Source organism: Lissotriton helveticus, chromosome 10 (assembly GCF_964261635.1).
Source record: "Lissotriton helveticus chromosome 10, aLisHel1.1, whole genome shotgun sequence".
Classification (NCBI taxonomy): domain Eukaryota; kingdom Metazoa; phylum Chordata; class Amphibia; order Caudata; family Salamandridae; genus Lissotriton; species Lissotriton helveticus.
The window spans coordinates 1107470838-1107495737 of record NC_136071.1 but is presented as its reverse complement, the minus strand read 5'-3'; the positions used below and the strand labels follow the sequence as shown (position 1 = coordinate 1107495737).

Here is a 24900-nt window from a genome sequence, read left to right as displayed (position 1 = left end):
TGCACACACTGGGTGTGATATTATGCAAACCACGGTGAAACATCTTGCTAAGTTTAAATGAGTGACACTTCTCAAAGTTTGGGCAACTTGACTATGGGACGACTGACAACTGTACGCTGCTCGGGTGGTCCTGTTTGCTGAAATCCGTTTTGAGTTATATCTTTACATCGAATAAGAGGCCTTGTGCCAAACAGCACCTACTAGATATAGCTGGCTCACGCGGGTCCTGCACGATCATGCACTTACCTCTGCCTCGCTATGCCACTGCCCTGCGAGAATTAACCTGGGACCCCATGTCCAGTGGTAATGAGAGTCTGCCTCCTGCGAGAGGCTGGGCGCGGGTTCTATCGTGTCCTTCTTCCACGCCTTTATATGTAAATAGAAGTGCAGGTACTCCATTTATGCATACCCCCTCAGTTCGAACTGGGCTATCAGGCAGGTCCCGAAGGGCTGGTCTGACAGATTGCGGTGTGGGACAGTTTTATGGCCAAGCGGGTCGGGTTGAACTGTTCATTTCCCTGATATTACTCCTTATTCGCTAATAAGGACCTTTGTTATTTTGGTGTCTGGGCCTAATTTTTGTCCCAGTCCGACCCTGCTGATCCGTGCTGGTACACTCCCATTAATTGTATTGCAGCAGATCTGAAAAGTGCAGGCACTCAGTACGGACAGCACCTGCCCTTTAAATAAAGTTCTAGGCTTCCTCCTCATAGAATACATAGGTGGGGAATCGTTGTTCACCTATCGGAAGTCAGCTTTCGCCTCACAAATGTGTTCCTTTCCTGTGTCAGCACCGTTCCAGTGAAAGTGCTGCAGCCCTGCTGCACGGCCTGTATCAAAGTGCGGCTACCCATGTGTCTGACAGAAGCAACCCGTCAAAAGCGCCGTTTTGTTCTTCATGGAATGCAAATGTTCACAGATGAAAGTTACAGGCTTCTGGAAATGTCTTGAAAAATCTCCGTTTGGTACAAAACCTAAAATCCAATGAAAACAAGCAGCAGCACATTGGCTGGACACAGGGTTGTAGCAAGGGGGCTGTGGGTTCCTAATTCAAGGGAATCATACTCTTGTTTGATAGGGAAAAAAGCTATAACGGGGTGTAGTGATCTACTCAGAACCCTGATTCTAGTGTCACTGTACCTGCTGCACTATTCACAAATACACTCTCTAGGTAGACAGCGGTATCCACAGCTGAGTAAAAACACCTGGACCGGCAGAAAGCATCTTAAAGGCGCGCGCACTAAACGCCCTGGCACTGGATCCGGTGAGAGTGCACGTGAAGGGTCGGGTGGAGTACGTCCCCTCTATAGTGCAGTGAACACACGAGCAGTGCACGTGCAAATCAAGACAACTCGAATGCTAACATAAGGTGCCAGAGAACTGTGAACTTGATTAAGGGGCCCCACACCTTTATGCGTTAGGCCACTGGTGCCAGGGAAAGCAGTTTTCACCATAAAAACAGCACAAAGAATATCTGCCAGACAGGCGTACATCAGGCTCTGTTATGACTGGGTGGATACCGTCAAACAGTGTGACAGGAGCAGTCACTATTTCTAATTCAGAGCTGACGAATTCCGAAGCCTGCCCCAGTGTCTACCCACTGTAGGCGCGGGGTGATATCCTCTGTGTCTATCGATTGCTCGCCTACCTGCAGTACAGACACCGAACCCCGCCGAAACAGAAGTGATGGATCAACAGAACATACAGATAGCCACCGGGCAGCGCAGCGGGTAAAGCGCCTGCAGTGTATAGCCTGCAGCTTCCAATGATACTTGTAGAGTTGACTGTATTTCATCCATCGAGGCTCGCCGCTGAGTGCACTGGGATAGTAATATAACTTTATAGCGAAGGGCTGAGAGAGTGATTCTTTCGTGGTGGGCGCTACACATGTATCTACGAATCTCACTCAGTGTCTGTGACTCTGATTCCAAATTAACACAAGGCAACGTCTGAAGAAGCAGCTGAATACCGAGATGTAGAACTGGAGTCTTACTGAGGTGTGCCCCCATCTTCACAAGCCCAACCTCGGTCTCAGAATTTTTTTCTTTTAAACACACCTCACACTGTCACTGCTTATCTCAACTCCCTTACGACACTATTACTTGTATTATTTAACATCTGTGCATAACTCAATAGGATCAAAACTCATTTGGGGGCTTTGTGAGTAACTCAGCATCGAAGACTCAGAACTACGAATTATTGTGCAAAACTAGAAAATCGTAACCAAGACAGCGCTTGAAGATTAGTCTGAGATTTTACAACGGAGCCATATCCAATCAAAATACCAGTAAAGAGAACAGATAAGTTGTCGAGCTTTGTTGAAGTAGTATACGATACCATACCATCTATTTTCTTCATATACAGCCTCCCACACCTCCGCCGTTAACAGGCACCCTGCTTTCAAACCCCACTCACACAAACAGGAGTCGTTGTCACCGATCGAAACCTCGAACACGGACCCTCAATACTGTGCGAATAGACCGAGCCCGCCCATATGCCACATCAATTGGTTTCGCTCTTGGAACAACTCTCTGATTGGTTAGTGGCCATGCTCATCATATGTGTTAATCGAGTGTTTCCGCTCAGTTTACACACCCAACAGGGAAATGTAGTTTCTTGCTTTGAGCAAGCACTCGTGCCGGGCGGGGCGCAGGAACCTTACCAATAGTAAACGAGCAAAACAAGTGACGTCAGGCGGGCGCGTGCACTTCCGCGCAGGCGCAGAGTGTTCTTGGTCGCTTCTCCGGCACCCGCCCGCCCATCCATCGGGAGCCGGACAGAAGGAGCCCACATGAAAACAGGACAAGAAAAGAGCCTGGTGAGGTAAGGGGGGAGGGGAGCGTGTGTGTATGCAGTGTGTGTGTGTGTGTATGCGACGGCGGGGGTGGGTTCTCTGTATGCGTGCGTGTGTGTATGTGTGCTCGTGTGTGTGTCTCTGGTGAGGTAAGGGGGGAGCGTGTGTGTATGCAGTGTGTGTTTGCAGTGTGTGTGCGCGCATGTGTGTGTATGCGACGGCAGGGGTGGGTTCTCTGTATGTATGGGTGCGTGCATGGGTGCTCGTGTGTGTGTGTGTGTGTCTCTGGGTATGCGCATGCGTGTTGGTGCTTCCGAGGCAGGAGAGGGGCACGGCGCCGTGCGCGCCCACGAGGTGCAATCTGCGCTCGTGCACCCTCTTGTCCTCATTCCCAGAAACGGGTGACTATAGATGTCTTCGCAGACTAAGCAATGCTTTGCATTGCTTACGCCTAGCTCGACCTAAAAAGGACTATTTATGGACAGAATGCAGAACAATGTCATACATTCACCCCAGTACAGAGAACTGGGCCTAAATCCATCGTTTTTTTTGCTCACCATGCCATTCCAGTTTGGACCCAGCCATATCCAAATCAGTCTGCTCCTAATGAGAACAGTCCAACACGAACTGCCAGGCCAGGTCCTCCCTGGACTGGACACAAGCATCCTAGGACCGGTTTCGGGGTTTTCATCCTCTTCAGCCAGGATAGCTTGACTCCAGTGGCATGGAGAGCACAGGACCCACATCTGGGCATACCAATTCCCACTCGGGGTGACGCATGCAAAAAGAACAATTGATGGACAGAATGCAGAACAATGTCATATATTCACCCCAGTACAGAGATCTGGGCCTAAATCCATCGTTTTGTTGCTCACCATTCCAGTTTGGACACAGCCATATGCAAATCAGTCTTGACCCTGTGCCCAATGAGAACAGTCCAGCCCGAAGTGCCAGGCCAGGCCAGGCCAGGCCAGGTCCTCCATGGACTGGAAACAAGCATCCTAGCACCGGTTTCGGGGTTTCACCCCTCTTCACCCAGGATAGCTTGACTCCAGTGGCATGGGCCTAAATCCATCGTTTTTTGTCTCATCATGCCATGCCGGTCCCAGGATGCTTGTTTCCGGTCCAGGGAAGACATGGCTTGGCAGTTTGGGCTGATTGTTTCCATGAGGCACAGGGTCAAGACTGATTTGCATATAGCTATGTGTGAACTGGGGTGGGGAAGTGAGCTAAAAAATGATGATGGATTCAAACCAGATCTGTGACTGGGGTGAGTGTCTGAATAGTGTCAGCGCTCTGTCCATCATCTCCTTGTGTTTGCTTTGTTCGCCCTACGTTGGACTGATATGCCCAGACGTGGGCCACTTGCTCACTTTGCCACTGGATTCAAGCTAGCCTGTCTGATGTGGGCTATTAGCCCGAAACCAGTCCCAGGATGCTTGTTTCCAGTCCAGGGAAATCATGGCTTGGCAGTTCGGGCTGTACTGTTCCCATGAGGCACAGGGTCAGACTGATTTGCATATGGCCATGTCTGAACTCTGAACTGGGGTGGCAGAGTGGGCTAAAGAACGGTGATGGATTAAACCCAGATCTGTTGACTGGGTGTGAGTGTTTGATTGGTTCAGATGCTCCGTCCATCACCACCCCCTTTTGTACCGCTTTGTCCGCCATAAGTTGGCAGGGTATGCTCAGACGTGAGTCCCTTGCTCACTTTGCCACTGGATTCAAGCAAGCCTGGCTGAAGATGGCTGAAATGCCAGAAACCGGTCCTAGGAAGCTTGTTTCCGGTCCAGGGAAGGCATGGCTTGGCAGTTCGGGCTGGACTGTTCCCACGGGGCACAGGGTCAAGACTGATTTGCATATAGCTGTGTCTGAACTGGGGTGCCGAAGTGAGCTAAAGAACGATGATGGATTTAACCCAGATCTGTGACTGGGGTGAGTGTCGGAAAAATGTCAGCACTCTGTCCATCATCTCCTTGTGTCTGATTTGTTTACAATATCAACCATATAACTGTGTAGATGAACTGTCCGATCCACCTCCGTACCTTGACAGTTCGTTGGACATGATCGGTGCATCCACCACAGTGCTAAAGAAAATCCCTTTGGTGTAAACACCAGAAAGAATTTCTTTTTTTATCAAAATGATACATTTTTTCCAACATTGTGACACGCAGGCTGCTGAAATTACATTCATTGAAAGCTAAACCAGTCAGCTTAATTAGCCGCTGACTGGTTTTACTTTGATCGGTGCTTGGGGGTGGGCATATCTCAGCCCATAGGGCCGATTCCCAAGATCAACCCACTAGAACCAGAGATAACATTTGTGGGGGCCCCCAAATAACATTTTCATTCTACTACTGCACTCATTGAGGCTTTAAGCCCCTCCCCCCCCCGCCCTCACCCAATCATCCCTGCTTAAGAAAGCTCACTAGCCCAACAGATCTTATTGATATATATATATATTTTTTTTATGCAGATGGAATTACTGGCGAACTGTCCAGTCATCGAACCAAGCTCCCACTCACAAGGACGGCAGATTGGGGGAGGATTTACCCAAATCTGGCACGGGCAAGGTGCATAAAGCCCACTAAACACCATAGACGGCCCACTAGACACCATGAATTAATTTGGTTTTTTTGTGTGTAAAAGGCAGGTTGGGATGACCCTCCCCAGATTTGAGATGTGCCCCCCTCTTAACAGCCCAAACAGTCTTAATGCATGTCTCAGTGGATGGAGGAGGGGGGTGCAGGCTACCCTGAATCTATCAGTCGGGGGGTAGGGGGGGGGATGAGGGGAGCCCACTAGACGTCAAGGATTATTTCTTTATAAATGCAATCATTTTTATGTCAGAAGAAGTGTGAGAACACTGAGTGGTAGGGATTATGTGGGTTCAAGAACTTTCCGTAACAGAAATGTTAGAAAAATGTGTGATTTCAGCACAGTTTGAGGTTTGCAGGGCATTCTGTGTGAGAAAATGTAATGTAATATATGTTAGTCACACCACCCGCTCTACTCACCCTGGTCTCCACATTGCGTTTTGGGGTCATTCCTGTCACCCCCAGTGGGGTACTTTTATTCCGGAGAAGTGTAGGAATGCAGAATAGTGAAACCTTTGTTATTATCAATTGACATTTTCTCCATTTTGTTGCTTCCACATGTAATCCAGTGTGCAAATAACACATTTGGGAAAATGCCCTCCGAATTATTTGATAGTATAGGTAGCACCAGATGCTGTATAATTAACCAAACTTAGTATCTAGGACGCGTTTCGAAAATGCCTACGTTTTCTTTACACCCACTTTTCATTCATTATATTTTACCTTATGAATGGATGCTTGTTCGGTACACAATGAAACACCATTATAAGCTGCAGCTCAGTTGGTACTGGAGTTTTTGGACCGCCAACAAATTCTACATATTCCTAAAACCAAAAGGGGTATGATGGACTGATCAGTATATTACTTGTGTAAATCGGCCATCGGGACAAAACATTACAGTTGAAAACATTGCCAGCGGTTTCCATATTTTCCTAATTATTTTCATTTTTCTGGCTCAACGATTATTTATTTTTGAAAAACCGAGTGAGCAACATGAATAACTCCTTACTGAATTCGAAATTTAGTCTACTTTTCAGAAATGTATAGCTTTCTGTATCCGCTTCCATGCGTCGGACGGCCCCCGTTGTTACGTGTCGAATTCTCCCGCACAGGTGGGGATTTCCGGCCGCAGCAAAGCGGGTATGCACCTATGGGTTTCACTCCTGCTTCTTTCCCAAACTGGAAGTAGGTAGAAACAAAAAGACTGGAAAAATGTGTTACCGCTTGCAAAAACTGTGGTTGAATTTTTTTTTAACAACTTTGTTGCTGAAATCTGGTAAGCTAGTGAGCCCTTGTTGATGCCATTTTTAGAGAATAAAAATATTCTTTCTAGCACATCACTTTTTTTCTCCCAAAATTATGAAATGTTTACAGATGTTGGCTATTTTCTTGGTTCCCTCCAGAGCATTCCACAAACTCAGAATCCTCCTTTCTACAGTGGGTATTTTTCTGTCTCAAAATATTTTTTAAAGTGGAGCTTTTAACACTTATTTGAAAAAGCTTTTGTTGGACCAATAAAGTGTGTTGTGGTTTTCTCTAAATCCAAGTCAACAGAAGACTCAACATTTGCGTGCTAGATTGTCTGGTAAGCATTTTTGAACTTGCTTGGAGCTCGAGAAGGTCGTGTGCAGCCTGATATCAGTGGATTCCTAACCTGCTTTATCAGTATGAAGTACTCTTCTTGGCCGAAGTCAAAATATGAGTTGTGCACTGGAGTTCAGAACTCAGGATGTTGTAAAGGCAAGGGTTTGAGGGCTTACATGGGCCTAATGAATTTTTTTTAGAGTATTTTGCTTCAGCCTCTGTTCGCGAGATCTAATAGTGTGCCTCTGGCATTATTGATCTATTACTTTGCCTTAGTTCAAATCGTTATCCTTGAAGTAGATTGTCATTCGTGCTCACAATATGCAGTATTGTGTACTTCATATCAGAAAGTGACGTTTTTGGAAGACAGCAGCTTTGTTTCAATACATCTTTTCAACATCTTCGGGATCAAATTGTAGACCCTGTAAGGCATGTGTTCTTTGGTGAATCCTGAGCAACTCCGGCATATGTACAGTCCAACTATGTTGAGGTGTAGGTTTCTTTTATAGCAGAAACATTATTTGAGGAACGGCCCTTGTGTCCCTTGTTATCGCTTAGTTGAAAAAAGCAATGTTATTAATTTTCTTCTTTTGAATAGACTAAAACCAAATAATTGTTACGGGAAGGTGGGAAGTCCAAGACCATTTTGGTCATATAATGATTTCTAGTGATTACAGAGAAGAGTTTTCAAGATACGTTTAGCAACCTTAAAACCATTTCATTTTAGATAGCAACCAATTATTTTTACTGCTGCAAGTAGCAGATCCGGTAGGAGGTGTACATTTCATTGGCTTCCAGTTGGAGCCAAGTGGTCATGGAATATTTGTGTCCCATGTATTCAGTATAGATTACGACGTAAACGAAAATAGAGGAGTGGAGTCAAAAGACAGCTTTGTGTGTATGACACTGGCTGATGTTTTTGTTTTGCCAATTTACTTAACAAACCTTCTACCTAAATGTAAACTGTGTTTTGTCTTTTAGGTTCCTGCACAAAATGAATATTATTCGGGAAAATAAGGATCTGGCCTGCTTTTACACCACAAAACATTCATGGAGGGGGCGGTAAGTCATTCTTTTGGAAAAAGTTGTTTTTGCATTTTTCGACATTAAGCAAAATGAAACGTGTACAGCTTTTGTATTTTTATAAAATTGTGTGCAGTGTGTAGTCGTCTTTATCTGCAATACTGAGTTTATAATAGTTCTTTCATTAATAGTTTCAACTATGATGTAGTAGAAGGATTGCCGTTGCATGGATTTGGGACCCAGTCATTCTAAAATAAAGCAATTCATGTTACAGAAGCGTCTTATCTTTTGGTTAGTTAAATATCCATGTCACGTTCTTCATTTTCCTTATGGGTACAAAATAGAAATCGCTGGAACTTTTGGGTGAATTGCAGTTGATGATGGCTGATGTGAAATCGTGCAGCTCTCCTTTCTGGCCAGATGGCCATCTCTGTATCTCATGACTGGAACGCTCATCTGGGTTTTAGGACAGGATTAGCTGAAATGGTAACATACTGTGATGAAGGAAAGGGATGAGCGAGCCTGCTCAGGATATATACAATGACCATTGATAAGATACTTGGTGCTGCACACACCTTTTAAATTGTTTGTTATAAGGAGTAACTTGTGATAGGATACAGCCTGCCAGCTGTCATTTGTGGTAACCCACAACTATGCTTTTCTGTTCTGTTGTGTACTTTGGAAGATCTAGATTTGGAGCAAAAGAGAGGAGTTATCAATGCAGCATGCATTGGTCATATAGTATTTGTTCATGCAAAGTTATAGTTGGTGTTGGACCCTCTAACAGAAATAATGTACATATTTCTACTATGGTTCATTATGTGAATTAAAGGTACATGGTACCCAACAAATTTGAGGTTATTCTACCCGGAGAGTGAGAAATATTGGACTAGACCCAATTGAAAGCCTGATAGGCAAAACTTGGTTATGGAATGATAAAGTTATAAATACATTGGTTAAATATTACTATGAAAACAAAGCATCTAATGAGAAGTTGTACCTTTTTATATTGTGCTCATTGCCTATAATCACTAATTGAGTTCACTGTCTTCAGGCCCAAGTTTCAGAGATTCCATTGCTTTGTGTAGTGTTTGAGTTGTGACAAGTGTTTACATGCAAACCGGGTTATCTGATTGCAGCAGGTTTGTGAAAGTGTGAATTGGCTGGAAGTTAACCAAGAGTCCTAATGGTTGTCCACTAACTTGTCCTCCCTATGTTTAGTGGGTGTCATGAGTTCTGTTTAGGGTATGCTGTTGTACCAAAATATAGCAGTTGCGGACTAATCAAATTTGGTCAGAATTTTTTTAATGCTTTTTTCAAAAATATCAAGCTGTAAGAAAAGACTGCCAACACAATGATCTAATATCTTAGGATTCGGTTCTTCTTCAATGAGCCAGACTTGAACATATCCTGTACCTTAAATGAACAACTGCATTATTAATTAGATGTATACATATATACATTGATACCTCAGTGACATTCTAAATAAAGAAAGGTAAACTATACCCTGCTACAGATGTAAAATATGTTAAGATGTACCTGACTACCAATATCCGTATGTTAGGTGCAAGTGCATGTTATGGGGGGAAAATGTAACCATATTTCTAATTTTACATTATGCCATTGACGCTATGCAAAATTTCATAGATGCTGTTGTTATTGCCGACTGGGAAAATAAATTCAATACTTTTTTTTATTTAATTTAAATGGATGTAAAATATCCCATGATAGGCCTTATTGCTTGGTGTTCACCAAGTGTCCTAAAAAAGTTTGATTACCTAATTTGTTAGATTCTTTTTATTTACGTTTGTGAAGTGTATTGCAGTACTTACTTCCAATTAATCCAGACTCCCAACGATGCCATTGTTTCATCTGGGTAACGTTATAGCAATAGTCTAATACCATCTTCTGCTACCTGCTGTGCCATTTATAGTGCCGTTCGCATACAGCAGCCCGTTTGATTGGATACCTGCAATTGAAAACACTCTGTTGGCTCTGCCTTGACTCCCTCTCCAGGTCGGTGCTGTTTAAAGCTCTTTGTATAGGTCCTTACTTAGGGATTGCTCTTCAGTAGACTGCTTTACATTCAACATTCTTGCAACAAAGGAGGTGATACTTCATTTTCTGTTCAGACGCCTACGCTTTATGTAAACGAACCCGTTAACACTTTGGTCCATCGATTAGACATCAGAAGTATTTTCTCAAAGGTACACTGATCAAGCATGACTAATGTACCATGATCTGTGTACTTTATGAGAACATATTTTTGATGAATAATTGAGGTTTAGAGGGATTTTAACTTGTTTATTTACACATATTGGTCGGGGCCTAAAATACTCTGGTGCTCTGAGACCCGGCACCGTTTAAGTTGAACTGTGCTTTTGCTTTGGTGCTCTCTACACGCTTTTCAGGCCATTCGTGGCTACCTTAGCTACCTTAGCTTCTAAGACCTTGTTTATTAATTTATTAGCTGTTATGTGCCATGATAACATTACGCAATGGGTGTAAGTACTTGACAATATGTGTAAGAATCCACAGAACAGTACCAACAATAAATGATATACCTTAAATCCACAAAAGGAAAATAATATTAAATGTGAAATGGGCAAAAGCAACAAAGGTTTTGCAGTGGTATGTAGAACAACATAAATGCTATGCAAGGATGGGATATCAAGAACAGGTGCAGGCTGTGGAGTGAGATCATATATACAACTTACCCAGTTCTAACGAGATGACAGAGAAATTACCTTATCATTGATTCAGGGAGTGCAATCAATTTAAATTGATAAGGGCCTGGCCAGTCTGCAGTCACGGTGTAGTCAGGGAGGTGCTCAGCAGGTCTCTTCAAACGACAAAGGGCTTCCCATGAATCTCGTAATGTAAACGGTATACACTGTTGAGGCAAATTGCCAATCTATTCTTTTCATTTTGTACCATTTTGAGGCCAGAAATATGAGCTTGAACTTGGCCCCTTCCCCTTGCTTGCACGCCCTGCAGTTTGAAGTCTTATGACCGGATGGCTGCAGCACTGTGGTGCTGATCATAGGGTGGTTGAATCGCACCTGCAGCGTTGGCCTAGGCAGGAGCCCGGACCATCCGCAGAGACAATCTGAACGGCATTTGTTGATTTCAGGGGACAGGACCGAGAAACTGGTGACGCCCAGTGTATTGAAGGATCAACTAGGGTGAGCCTTTACTGATGTGACCCTTTACTGAAGCGGGTGGAGAGAACTCCCCAGCTGGTAGCATCTTCGGCAGTAACCTTCGGAATATGGGTGCATTAATAAGATCGCAGGATGCACATCGATATATCCTGGAGGGACACCAGATTTGGAATGCTATGGAGGTTCGATCTGAACACTGCTGGACTGTTGTCAAAATGTGAACATATTGAGGACTCCTTCCAGATATCAAAGTGGCTTATGGCTCAAATCAAGGGGGCACATCCCAATCTGCACCAGGCCCGGGCACAATGGCATCCATACTTGTGCTCTCAGATGAAGAGGTGAACAGTGAATTTCAACCAGAAAGACACGCTTCCTGTGAGATTGATGGATCTCACAATGAGGCTCCAGGTTCTAGCAGTGAGAAACTAAGGGAAAGATCCCCTCCAACTGAGATCACCAAGAGCACTCAATGTAATTCCTGAGAGAGTCCAAGGTAGTGGAGAACAAAAATCAAATGAGATGTGGAGAGCTAGGGGCAGTGGTGGTTGGTAGGGTACGTGGGCAGGAGGAGGTGGGGTAGAAAAAAAAAGAGAGGAAAAAAAAAGGAAAACTGACCTACTGGTCGCGTCGCCAGCCACTGCCTCTCCGCCGCCCCTCCTCTGTCACAGGAAGCACCGGGGCTCCCAGGCTCTCCTAAGCCAATCACAATGCTGCAATGCAGCCTTGTGATTGGTTCCCCTAAGCCAATCACAACGTTTGATCTGAGCGCTGTGGATACACCCTGGTGCGGAATATGCAAAGTGCGCATGACTGTTTAGCAGGTCTGAGACAGCCGACCAGGCAGTCGTCATGCACACTTAGTGTGTTTACCACTCCTTCAACCGGTCCTGCTCTGGCCTGCCCCTAGCCTAGGAACAGAAAAATAAAATGATAATAATGTTCTGTTATTATCATTTTCTTTTTCCTCTTCTCTGCTCTTAAAGCCTTAGCGGAGGAGCCGCAACTGGCAAAGGAACTGTAGTCGCAGAAGACTTTAACTGACTGCAATCCACGCTGGTGGTAACGGAACAGACTTACCTATTGCCGCCACCGCCGAGAGTCTTGCTAAGCGGAACCAGGGTCTTGCCGCCGCCGCCAGGAGTCACGAAGGGTCCAACTACCGCGCCGCCGCTCCGGGGACTACTAATCCCGGCGGGCCACGCGGCGGCGCAGAGGAACTGACGCCAAAGGCGGGGTGAACGCGCCAGGAGGCGCTGATAAAGCCCCGAGACCCCGGCAGAGCGGGGGAACAGACTTACCTATTGCCGCCACCGCCGAGAGTCTTGCTAAGCGGAACCAGGGTCTTGCCGCCGCCGCCAGGAGTCACGAAGGGTCCAACTACCGCGCCGCCGCTCCGGGGACTACTAATCCCGGTGGGCCACGCGGCGGCGCAGAGGAACTGACGCCAAAGGCGGTGTGAACGTGCCAGGAGGCGCTGATAAAGCCCCGAGACCCCGGCAGAGCGGGGGAACAGACTTACCTATTGCCGCCACCGCCGAGAGTCTTGCTAAGCGGAACCAGGGTCTTGTGCCGCCGCCAGGAGTCACGAAGGGTCCAACTACCGCGCCGCCGCTCCGGGGACTACTAATCCCGGCGGGCCACGCGGCGGCGCAGAGGAACTGACGCCAAAGGCGGGGTGAACGCGCCAGGAGGCGCTGATAAAGCCCCGAGACCCCGGCAGAGCGGGGGAACAGACTTACCTATTGCCGCCACCGCCGAGAGTCTTGCTAAGCGGAACCAGGGTCTTGCCGCCGCCGCCAGGAGTCACGAAGGGTCCAACTACCGCGCCGCCGCTCCGGGGACTACTAATCCCGGCGGGCCACGCGGCGGCGCAGAGGAACTGACGCCAAAGGCGGGGTGAACGCGCCAGGAGGCGCTGATAAAGCCCCGAGACCCCGGCAGAGCGGGGGAAAAGACTTACCTATTGCCGCCACCGCCGAGAGTCTTGCTAAGCGGAACCAGGGTCTTGCCGCCGCCGCCAGGAGTCACGAAGGGTCCAACTACCGCGCCGCCGCTCCGGGGACTACTAATCCCGGCGGGCCACGCGGCGGCGCAGAGGAACTGACGCCAAAGGCGGGGTGAACGCGCCAGGAGGCGCTGATAAAGCCCCGAGACCCCCGCGTCGCGGGACGCGAGCGGGACGCCCGGGGCTAAGCCCGGGCAAAGGGCGGGCCCTCTACGGCCCTCAGCGGCACGAGGAGGCCAGGCTAGGCCACCCCCCTGATACCCCCACATATTCGATAAGGTACTGTCTCCAGTTTTGTTCATATTCGTTCATATTTGATTAAGAGGCTTTTTATTCCATTACTGGAAGTTTGAACGACCTGCACGGCAAATCGTTGTCAATATTGTCAGCATTCACTAGATTTGCGCCTTGAAGATCATCACAATTTATCTTTTCAATCATGGGGAAAAAGTTGATTCCCGCCCCGGTTGAGGCAGTGAACACTATTGACTCTTATTTGGTACAAGTAGTCAGTAATATTAACAATAAGAGAAGGCAATCTCTCGGGCTAAGCCAATCACCTATTTTGCATACAGATAGCCCCTCCACAAGCATCTTAAGTACAGCAACATCGGATTCACTCATTGATAAACCGCCGTCAGTTTCTGCAGAACAAGATCCTCAAAATAACAGCATTGAGGTAGCTGCTGACGTTGACTTGCCAATAGATAGAACTGATTTAATAGATCTATCAGATAGTGTTTTCATTGATGTGAACCAACAGCCAGTTGTCTCGGAGGAAGACCCACAACCCCTGCAGCCTTCAACACGGGCTGTTAGAGCCTGCAGAAGACTCCCAGCTAAGAGGGGGGGGAAACAATTAGGAAGGAAAAAGCCCGCCACACCACCCACTAGGTTGGGGGGGAGATATGTAGAGCCAGACATTGATATAGAGTTCAAACTCACCATCGATGAGGATCTTTTCAATAGGATTCAAGAGATGATAGACATCAAGATCAGGACAATAATTAAGCCCCTCATCGGGAAATTAGATAAATTAACATCTGAGGTTAAAAAACTGGGTGGGGTACATATTAAATTAGTGGACGAGGTAGAGAATCTATCCTCTCTCGTTACAAATCTAACACCCACAGTTGTGGAGGTTACCCCAACCGAAAGTAATTTACAACCCATGCAACAGGGCCCGCTGCTTCTGCCAGCGCTGCCCTCTGTACCTATTCCTGGTCAGGATATTGTTGTAGACAATGGAGAGGGCCGAAACAGTACCACTGGTTCTACAGCGGTTAAACAACAAGAGGATGTTTCAGCCCAATTTGTAGTTGAAGCTTCGCCAGTAGTGTTGGTGCTGGCGAATGTCCCGGTTCTATCACAAGGGAAAAAAGAGTCAAATCAAGATCTAAAAGATAAAGCATTACATTGGCTCTCTAACAATATGTATATGGCACAACAAGGGCTTGACAAACTGGTAGGGGATATCGTTATGACTAGGAGGGTCTCCTGGATTGGCAGTAAGCCTAAAAAGTTCAAGGGGGACTGTGTCATTTTAAACTTTGCCAATGCCGAGGTCCTCCCAGAAATTTTGAATAATGTTTTCCCACCCCAACGTCGTAGCGGCTCTATAGTTCCTCTTACTCTAAAGTTCTTTTATGATGAGACTCAGCTTGCCACTATACACATTATTCCTAGTCATAAAAGACACGTTAACCCCAGTAGCTGGGGTGGGGGTACCACATCTCAACATTTTAATGACTGGTTTAAGCGTCCAGTATATCGCGAGCCAGGAAGATTAAACTACCAAAAAGAGATAACTAACAGGCAAGCCCTTGCACAAGATCCAAGGTTTGATCGCTGGGGTTCTGGCCTTATGGGCCAGGAACATAGCGTGCAGGGATTTAGGCCCTCTCACTGGTTGAGAAATGACCATTTTCTTACACGCCCAAATACCCCACAACCTATGTGGAACCCAGCTTTATATGGACAGGGTCAGGTGGCTACTCCTTTTGAGTGGGGCTTTGCCACAGGAAATAGGTTTGGCGCTCTATCTGACCTGAACACTTGCGATTGACTCGTACCAGTATTTGACACGGATAGGGAGGTATTGAACAACCCAATAGTAAAATGTGGAGTTTTTAATACTTTTGAGTACCCGAATAATTGTGTCCCCAATGTAGCATCAGAGGGTCAAGTGTTAATGAACCCTGTACAGCAACAGCTTGCATCTTGTACTGTGGCTGCGGTAAACTCGAGTACGGGGGGAGAGGGCATACAGAGCCCGTGTCTAGTTGACGACAGCCAGGGTCCATTATTGCAACTAGTAGCTGAGGGTGATTTAGAGGTTGCAAATGAACTAAGGTTACCCACTGATTCCTGCAGGATTGTTAGTTGGAACGTAGCAGGCTTAGCTGCAAAACGCCAGGATAATTCCTGGTCGAGCTTTGTCACTAAGCACCATATAGTCGCCTTGCAAGAAACATGGGACACATCCAGCAATCTTTGGTGGGATGGGTTCACCTGTTTTACTAAACCAGCAGTGGCTAGCAGGGCGGGTAGAGCTAAAGGTGGCTTGGTGATTTTGTTCGCATTAGATTTAATGGGCAGCTTTAGACAGATTAATACTGACTCTGACAATATCCTATTGATTGAAAGGGTGATTAACAAAACATGTAGGATTTTATATGTAAATTTCTACAATTCAGGGAATTCTGAATATAGCGGTCGTAATATCTCCAGTTTGGATAATATTTTAAATACAGCAGTACAGAATATCGAGGTAGCTTTTGAGTTTATTTTATTAGGCGATTTTAACATTCATTTATGTAACCTATCATGTAAGGGAAGAAGTACTAATGAGTTTGATGAGGCAGCCTTACAGGGCCCTCATTTTGAACATTCTGCAGAGGGCCAGGAGCTCGAAGATCTGTTGGCTAATTACGACTTGTATGAACCGGACAGCGGCCTGAGACTGCCAACCTTTACCGGCGCCCAAAACAGCACGGTGATCGATTACATTTTTGTCTCACCAGGGATCTTAAATCGGACCATGGCTTATCGCACAGTTGCTACGCACTATAGCGACCATAACCCAGTTTTACTCGAAGTGGCCTGGGGTGCCCAGATGGGGCCGCCACCAATGAAACTAAAACCGGCACATCCCCTGAGGACCACTGATCAAGATAGACGAGTGAAGTGGGCTAAAGTGATTCCGGAAATTTTTTATGGAAAATGTTTTCCTAAAATCAAAGACAATGTGGAGATCTGTAAAAATCCGGGCACGCAAGGTATCCACATAGTAGTGGCCTATGAGGCAATCTGTAATCAGGTATCCAAGGATCTTTTAGCAAAACCAATCCAGGGCGCACAAGGACATAAGCGATGGTTTGATTCTGCATGCTCAAAAGCCCATAGAGAACTGTTGGCAGCTTTAAAAAACACTCCAAGGGATAAAGATGTAATCTTGAGACTAAGGAAAAACTATAAGTCAGCCGTCAAGAAACGCAAAGACACCATTAAAAGCGAAACATGGGATAATCTTCTCTCGGCAGCAGTGCTGAAGGACAGTAGGAGATTTTGGGAGATTATCAAACAGCCCATATTCTCTGATGACAGCAATGCACCTATGGACTGCGTGATCACAGACGAAAAATGGTTGTGTTTCTTTAAAAATGTTTATGGGGGTGATGAAGTCGGCTGTAAAGATGTTCCATTAATAAATGTGGACCTTCATCCCATCATCTTTAATCCCCAAGAAGTGGAGAAAGCTATCTTGGCTACCACCAAACATAAGGCACCCGGCCCCGATGGAGTCCCTGCTGACTTTTTTATGTACTCTCCTAAACTGTGGGCTGAGGTTATGTCAAATGTCTTTAATGCAGTTAATTGTAACCCTGCTCCCGCCTCGTGGGCTAGATCTACCATCGTCCCCATTTTTACAAATAAAGGCCAGCGGGACGACCCCGCATTCTATAGGCCCATATCCCTCTTGGACTCAACGATAAAAATTCTGGGCAGAGTCCTTTTATCTAGACTGAGGGAGAATGTTGAGGGCTGTGGCGGGTTGTCTGACCTACAATATGGTTTTAGGGAGAGAAAAGGGACCATCGAACAATGTATTAATCTGCATTTACTCATCTCAAAGTATACGGTGGCCAAGGAGGGGTCAGTGTTTTTGGCATTTATGGACCTATCCTCGGCCTTCGACCTTGTTAATAGGGCAAAACTTTGGACAATTCTTTTGTAGATGGGTATTGATGAAGCTTTGGTAACATTCATGGCCACCATGCATCAGGAGCTTTTTGCAGCTGTCCGAGTGTAAAACAACGGCAGATGTACCCCGCTTTTTAAATCTTTAAAAGGGGTTCGGCAAGGCTGCATCTTAGCGCCCACGCTTTTTACCATCTACATCAATGGCCTGGGGGAATATCTGCGAGACCAGGACGCGGACGTACCACGTGCAGGAGATGTCCACATCCCGGCACTCCTGTACGCGGATGACGCCGTGTTGATTGCTCGCACTGGTGTAGGTCTGCAGCGCCTTTTGGACGCTTTCGGCTCCTTCATGGATAACCTAGACCTTAAGGTTAATGTCTCTAAATCACATACTATGGTCATGGGCCGTGAACGTTTCAAAAAGAAACATAAATCATTCTTTTGCAGAGGGGCCTTGGTTGCCAAGGTATCAACATTTCCATACCTGGGTGTCTTGTTTGACCAGAACGGAACGTGGGGGCCACAGATTAGAGCAAAGAGGCTGGCGGTTATAAGATCTTCCTCAGCGCTCTTGGGCTTTGCTGGTAAGCTGGGAGCCAGGCCCATGGAAGCCCTTTTAAAGATCTATAAGTGCAAGCCTGTTGCTATTGCCCTATATGGATCCCCTTTGTGGGGGTACGTGAATCTTGATCCCATCCAAAGGGCAGAAAATAGATTTATAAGGTCGCTTCTCTCTATCCCCCAGTCAACTCCGACCTTTTCCATACATAAAGAGGTGGGTTTACCCTACCTGTCAGACTCTTTGAGTTTAGCACCCCTAACTCTGTGGCTGAAAATGTGGCTGAACGAAGATCTTCCTTTGAACCACATAATATTGAAGGATGTCTTATTACTTGATAAACACAGTAGCATCCCATGGTTGGCCTATTTAATTAAATCATTTACGGATTTGGGCCGCCCAGAACTCTTTCGAAGCCCAGATAAAATTAGAGCTCTGGACATAGACCTTATAAAACAGTCATTTAGGGTTATGAAGGAAATGCGTCGTGAGGAAGCTGAAATGCAGAAGCCAGCAGTTAGGGCTCACAATCTCTTGGTGAGCGAACCTTCCCTTGCATCTTATCTCATTTTTGTTACGGTCCCTTACCACAGGTTTTTACTAACTAAATTTAGGTTTAACCTGTTACATTTTTACTTAGGTTCTTTTACATCTTGGCAGAAGCCAGACTTAGCCCCCCCATGGAGCTGTGACCATTTTTCTGTTCAGGACACAATGCATTTTATTATGTTTTGTAGCCTATACCACGAGCAGAGAAGAAAATATTTGCTCCCTATCCTGAAAGAAGCAGGCTTTACTCAGGTGCGCCCGGCGTTGCTTTATTTACAACTCCTGACAAATCCTCGCACAACTTTTTGTATTGCCAACTTTTTAGTGGCAGCTGCAAGGGCAAATAGGGGGGGTCAGGTGTCGCCTTAAACTTTTTTAAAGCTGTTGTGTCTTTCTTTATTCGGATGGATTGTATAATGCATTTTCTATTTATTCTTGTATATAGTATTTATAATATAATATGTATTTAGTTTTATGTTTTTAGGTTATTGAAGGGTCATTTATGTATACATCCCTTCTCAGGGTTTTTACTGTTTTGTTTCTTTGTATGACTTGTAATAAGTCGAATAAAGATATTCTGACTGACTGAACTGAGCACCAGTCTATGCATGAACAGCTTGGGAAGTTGTCTCACCTTGGAGTAGTTAAGCTTCTCCTCTGGTTTATATCCCTCTTTTCAAGAACTGACCATGTTTGTCCCCTTCATTCCCACCTGCTCCCTTTTCTCTTTCAACTATTGCCTGATCTCTCTCCTGCCTAAGTCTTCCATTTGTTATCAACAAGGACTAGCTAAGTGTGACCATTTATAGGTCTCTGAACTGTATTATCAGCAGGCACCTATTGGGTGTTTTCATGAAGCCCTCACCCACCAACCTAGTTGGTGGCATGCTTCATCGACCACCGTTAAGCTGTTTTAACTTCACTACACAATCCACCACACTCTCAGTAAAATACCTGCTCCGCTGTTATCAGGCGTCAAAGCACACCCGGGACACACTAGGTGTCACTGGGTGGGCCCGATGATGAAGCATGTCACCAACTAGGTTGGTGGGTGAGGGCTTCATGAAAACACCCAATAGGTGCCTGCTGATAATACAGTTCAGAGTCCTATAAATGGTCACACTTAGCTAGTCCTTGTTGATAACATATAAATCCCTGGGGATACGGACTAGCTATCTAGTCCTCTCTCTCGCTCTCTCTTGATACGCCTAAGTCTTCTATTTGTCATTTATCTCTCACCTTTAACAGAATATTGGGGCCATCTTCTATGTTTTTCGTGAAAGTTCTTGGTTTCCCCCGCCCCTTAAAATTAGATCCTCCCACTCTTCCCCTCCCTTTTATCAGATCAATACTTTTTAGTTTACACACCTCACTTCTGAAATTTGGGGCACAGGAGTTACCTAAGTAAGATATTACAAAATATTCCCTTGAGGTGGGAGGGAGTCTCTTAGTTATTCTAGCTAACATCTGTTTCAGGTAAGTTGAACTGGGAGGACAGAAATCTGAATATTGCCTTACTGCTAAATTTAGGTTTACTGTTTGGCTGGTCTCCCAAGAACACATTGCCATTGTGATTCCAAAAAGAATTCAAGTAAGATCATTAAGATAAAGTGTAAAAGTTACCTGTGGAAATTATAGCGAAGTAGTAGGTGGTGTAGTTCTTTTTTAGCTTTAGCCTACATGCAGCTTTTAGCTCCCTGTTGTTAAAAGACATCTTGTAGATCATACCACGAACATACAGTGGGCTTAGAGCCAGCATGTTACTTACGATTGGTTAGCCTTCTTGTCACTGATATGCTTGTTTCTTAAGTGGCTTTTATGCCTCTTGTCTATACCTCCCCTGGAGCATAGCTTCCTTACCATTCTTTTGATTGAATTACTTCTATCCTTCCACTGCTCATATTCAGTGAACTATTTTTTTTCTTTAAACACTCAATAAAAGTGGCTACTTTTTATTGCACTTTCCCGCGTGTGCTGCTTTACCACTCAAATACCTCGTCTCCATGCACGCCGTTTTTGCCCCAACAGTTTTTCTCCGTAACCGCATCCTCCTCTCCCACCCTTAAGCTCATCCATTCCTCACATCACTGTTTTATTTATTTATTTATTTTTTGGAACTTTTTTTAAAATTCCCACTTGCCTCAGGCTCTTCTGTTGCTCTCCGCCGTCTTCCTGCTGTTGTCCCCCTTTGACTTCTCCTCCGTTGCACCCCACCTTACACATTGCGGTCTGTAAAACTATAAATTGTTTTAATTTACAATTTACGAGACGGTCCGGCAGGTGAGTTAGCTGCCTGGAAACCTGCTATTGTGTGCTTTTAAATTGCTTCCCCCCCGCCCCCCCTTTCCACTCCACGTGCCGTCCATCATTTTGGAACGGCAAATAAAAAGCAAACAAAATGGCGGTACAGCATGAGCATAAAGCATGGTAGCTCCAAAAGGTGAGGCCTAATGGCTTGCCATTTCTTGCTGATGCTTCCATGTGGTGGTTCGTCCAAATATCGGTGTGGATGGATTTCCAGCTCTTGGAGGCGCTTCTTGGAAGGGTTGACTGTGTTTGATAGGCCCCTGTTGGAGATGGTTACAACTAAATAAGTACCTGCCAGGCCCATTGTTTTGCAGTTTTTCGGGAAGCTACATTAGTGGTATTCATGCATTACACAAACAAATATAACAGAACAAAACCAAAGCATAGCACATGCTTCTGCATTGTAAATAACATTAGCCACTAATTCCAACTTTACTACATATTTTGTCAGCCAATAAAAGGCTGAGAGTCATGGTGTCTACTTGCTACCTTCCTAATTACGATGGCACGCCACACTTAACTATTGTACAGCATGCAGAAATTTCCATTTCAAATATCCAGTTCCCTCGTTGCTAACTTGGCTGAGTTCTTGTTTTATTACTGCAGATGAGCACTGTCTAAAGGCGCAGGAATCACCTACCACGACGTGTGTATTTACGGGAAATTGTATTTTAGCAGTGAGTCACAACAAGGCGTTTCAGCACAGACCAACTTGTGACAGATCGTTCGGAATTGCTTCTCCTAACATCATCTTAATTGGCTTTACTTCCTGCTCTGTGCAGCGCTCGACTAATGGGGAACTAATTGGATCAACTGGCAGAAAGCTTCTGTTGTACTATGTTTCTGACAGTGATGAAGTAATCATACAGCGGATACAGAATCATGAGTGGAGGAGGGGAGAGCAGCTGAGTTAGTAGAAACCAAGGTTTACTTTTGCAGACTGAATGATAAAGGTATTTTTAGTCGCCTATGGGAGAGTTTTCCCTTGAATCGGGGCACACCTGCATTTGTTTTATGTATGGTTTGCTACTATTAATGCATACATGCCATTCTGCATAAGTTGTGAACCTACAACAGAAAACGGAACTGCGTAGCCTCTAGGAAAGTAGTTCTTTTTTTCCTACTTTATTTTGCAGGTTTTGTCATAGATACAAACTTAGAAGGTGCATTTGTGTACATACTCACAGCAAGGTAGAAAAACACACAAAATGGCTCTCAATACATTTTACAGCATGTGTCATAAGGCATGAAGATACATAAATAACGTAATATCCTACAGATAGCTCCCCCAGGGTGACCCACCTCGCACATCCGTGCTTGCCCAGGAAAGTGGTGATAGAGTTACAGATTTTGGCCATGTGGAGCAACAATACATTTCCCGCCCGGGTATGTATCCAACGTGCAGTATGCTCGGTACAGTACATAACAACAATTGTACATCTCTCGTAGGCATTATGTCGTATATTCTAGACGTACCGTTCTTCACAACCTATCAAGGAATGCACCATGATCGGTCCAAGCGGCCTCTCTAACAGATTCGCCGCTCTCCATCTCCACAAATAAAGAGGCATAAAACAGCAAACCAGCAGCCTGAATGTGAGGAGTGTGCTCCTTATGGGGATTCAGTATTAGTGTGCTCTAGTAAGTAACACTGCAATGGGGCCCATATGTCAGTTGGCCGGGAGGCCATTGGCAATAGCTCGGCATATGTTGTGATTTGTTCTTGACAATAAGTGAGATCATTCATCCATTCCTTAAATTTGGGCGCTCTCCCCCTGCCCCATCTGCATGCCACTCTCCTTTTAGCTAGGAGCAACACCAGCGCGACAAATTTGCAGTGTATTGCTTGTATTGGTTCTACATAGCCCGAGAGTGCTACGATCGGAGAGGGTTCCAGCTCAACATTAACCATTTTGGACAGGGCGGTGAACACTTGTTGCCAGTATGTATGTATACCTGCACAGGCCCATGCTACGTGCAAGAAATCAGCTCCCGGAGCATGGCACCTGTCGCATTCATCAGAGTCACGCAATCTGTACCTGTGCATACGAGGTGGAGTGTAGTATAACCTGTGAATTAATTTATAGTGTAGTATTCTAAGCCTACTACTGGATGAGATATGTTCAGTTTGTTGCATGCAGAAATCCCATTGCCTATCCGTCAATTCTACACCCAGTTCCCGATCCCATCTTGCCCTGGCATCTGGAGCGCATGGGTCCCTCAATGAGTGAACTGTCTTATATATGGTGGACACAAGCCTTTTGGGCGTGGCATTGTGGAGAATCCGCTGTAGCGGTGCAAATACCTGGGGTTCGTTGGGGAAATCGGGCGTAACCGATCTAAGCCCCTGGCGATGGCGAATATATAGGAAAATGTCGAGTGGCGATCGCTGTATGCCAAGAAATAGATCGTCTAATGTGCGAAACGACCCTTCGTGGTAGAGGTCACCCCATGTTTTGACATTCGTACGCTCTGCAAGTTTATGGTATATAATCTCCTGCAGCAAGGGCATGTCTGGATGGTAAGTTAGGGGGAGGAGAGGCGAGTATAGCAGGTGTGTATCTAAAAGTTTACCTAATTGGGCCCAGGCATTGACCGTGCTCATCACTGTCGTCGGTGTCTTATCCTTGCCCGGAGATGGCATATACAAAGCACCTTCAATGGGAACAGGCTGCGCTAGCCAATGCTCTGCTGCTACCTGTGGCATGTACCGAGGTTGATGGATCCAGTAAAAAGCGTAGTGTGCCTGAGCACTATAGTAATACAGTTCAAAGTCCGGAATGCCGAACCCTCCCTGCACATACGGCCTAGTGAGAATCTCCCATTTAAGCCGTGGGTTCTTACCTCCCAATACCAAGCGGGTCAATTCTGATTTGAGCTGCAGGAAGAAAAATCTTCCGGGATGAAAGGGGATGTTCAGAAACAAATAAAGCAGTTGCGGCAGCACCACCATTTTTATTAGGGAAGCTCTGCCTGCTATAGACAGTGGGAGTGTAATCCAACGCATGATTGTATCAGAGATATGGTCCATAGTCATACCATAATTGATTCGCATGAGTTTGTCCCTGTCCTTTGATATGTGAATCCCTAGATACTTAAACTCGTCGTCACACCAAGTAATAGGATAGTCCATGGGGAATTTAGTAGTCTTGGCTGTCAGGGGAAATAAGCACGACTTACTCCAAATAATATGGACACCAGAGAGTCTACCAAATCTTATAAATTCCCTAAGGATGGGGTTCTCTTAGAAATAGTTTAAATCACTAGTGCTTGAGCAGAATTCCCTTCATACATGGGTAAAGTGGGCCATTACATTGTGGAACAGTGTTGCAAAGAGGTGCAATAACACGACAACAGGAATGGTAGTAGGTTTTTGTTGTATTGCATACGAAAGTGTTCGGCAGTAAAACAGCAACAACAAGCATTTGCAATGCAATAGGTCTCGCAGTTGTTAGAGTTTGAGCTATTGGCATTGTAAATGGCAATGCCTTTTATTTATGTGTTGGTTTTTAAACCATAAATAAAACGCATTGTCATTTACAATGCTAATAGGTTAAACTCTCGCAAATGCGAGACCTATTGCATTGCGAGGATTTCAGAGCTTCCCTGAAAAGGGTTTCTGATTGAATGAAACGTAGGTGATTGGGCAGTTGGTTCCAGGCCTTGGTCCATATCACTGCGATTGATTTCCCCCCCTTTTGAGACACACCTGAAAACAGGGGGTTTTAGTAGGTTAGCGTTGGATGATCTGAGGGTGCGGCATGGCACATACCATGCCGACCTAGGCCGAAGATAGTGAGGGCCTGAGGAAAGTGGGTACCGGCGACCAAAGAGTATTTGAGTCCAGTATTTTTTCCACATGAAAATGGGCACAGTAATTTTTCAACCCTGTAGCAAGCCAGGACACATTTAAAGTTTTGAAAGAAAAATCATAACGCCGAGAAATCACAATGAGTATATTTGTTTGTAATCATCTATACTAGGAAATGACAACCATCAAGGCACATTATTTACATTACATTTGCTAGACTATTACAAGTCATCTTTTTTGTATTTGTATTTTTGTTTAATTTCAGGATTTCTTATATTTCGGACTGAATGTAGGAGAT

At 45.4% G+C, this 24900-nt stretch overlaps 1 protein-coding gene across 2 annotated transcripts in view; it reads left to right on the top strand.

The window, feature by feature from the left end:
* DNAJC13 (DnaJ heat shock protein family (Hsp40) member C13) overlaps positions 1 to 24900 on the top strand; it is a 1517524-nt gene that overhangs the window by 84509 nt on the left and 1408115 nt on the right. For both annotated transcript variants that reach the window (XM_078663869.1, XM_078663868.1), the window contains exon 2: positions 7957 to 8037. In XM_078663869.1, the coding sequence (XP_078519995.1) occupies positions 7970 to 8037 (68 nt within the window). In that variant the 5' untranslated portion in view covers positions 7957 to 7969. The remainder of the gene's footprint in view (positions 1 to 7956; positions 8038 to 24900) is intronic.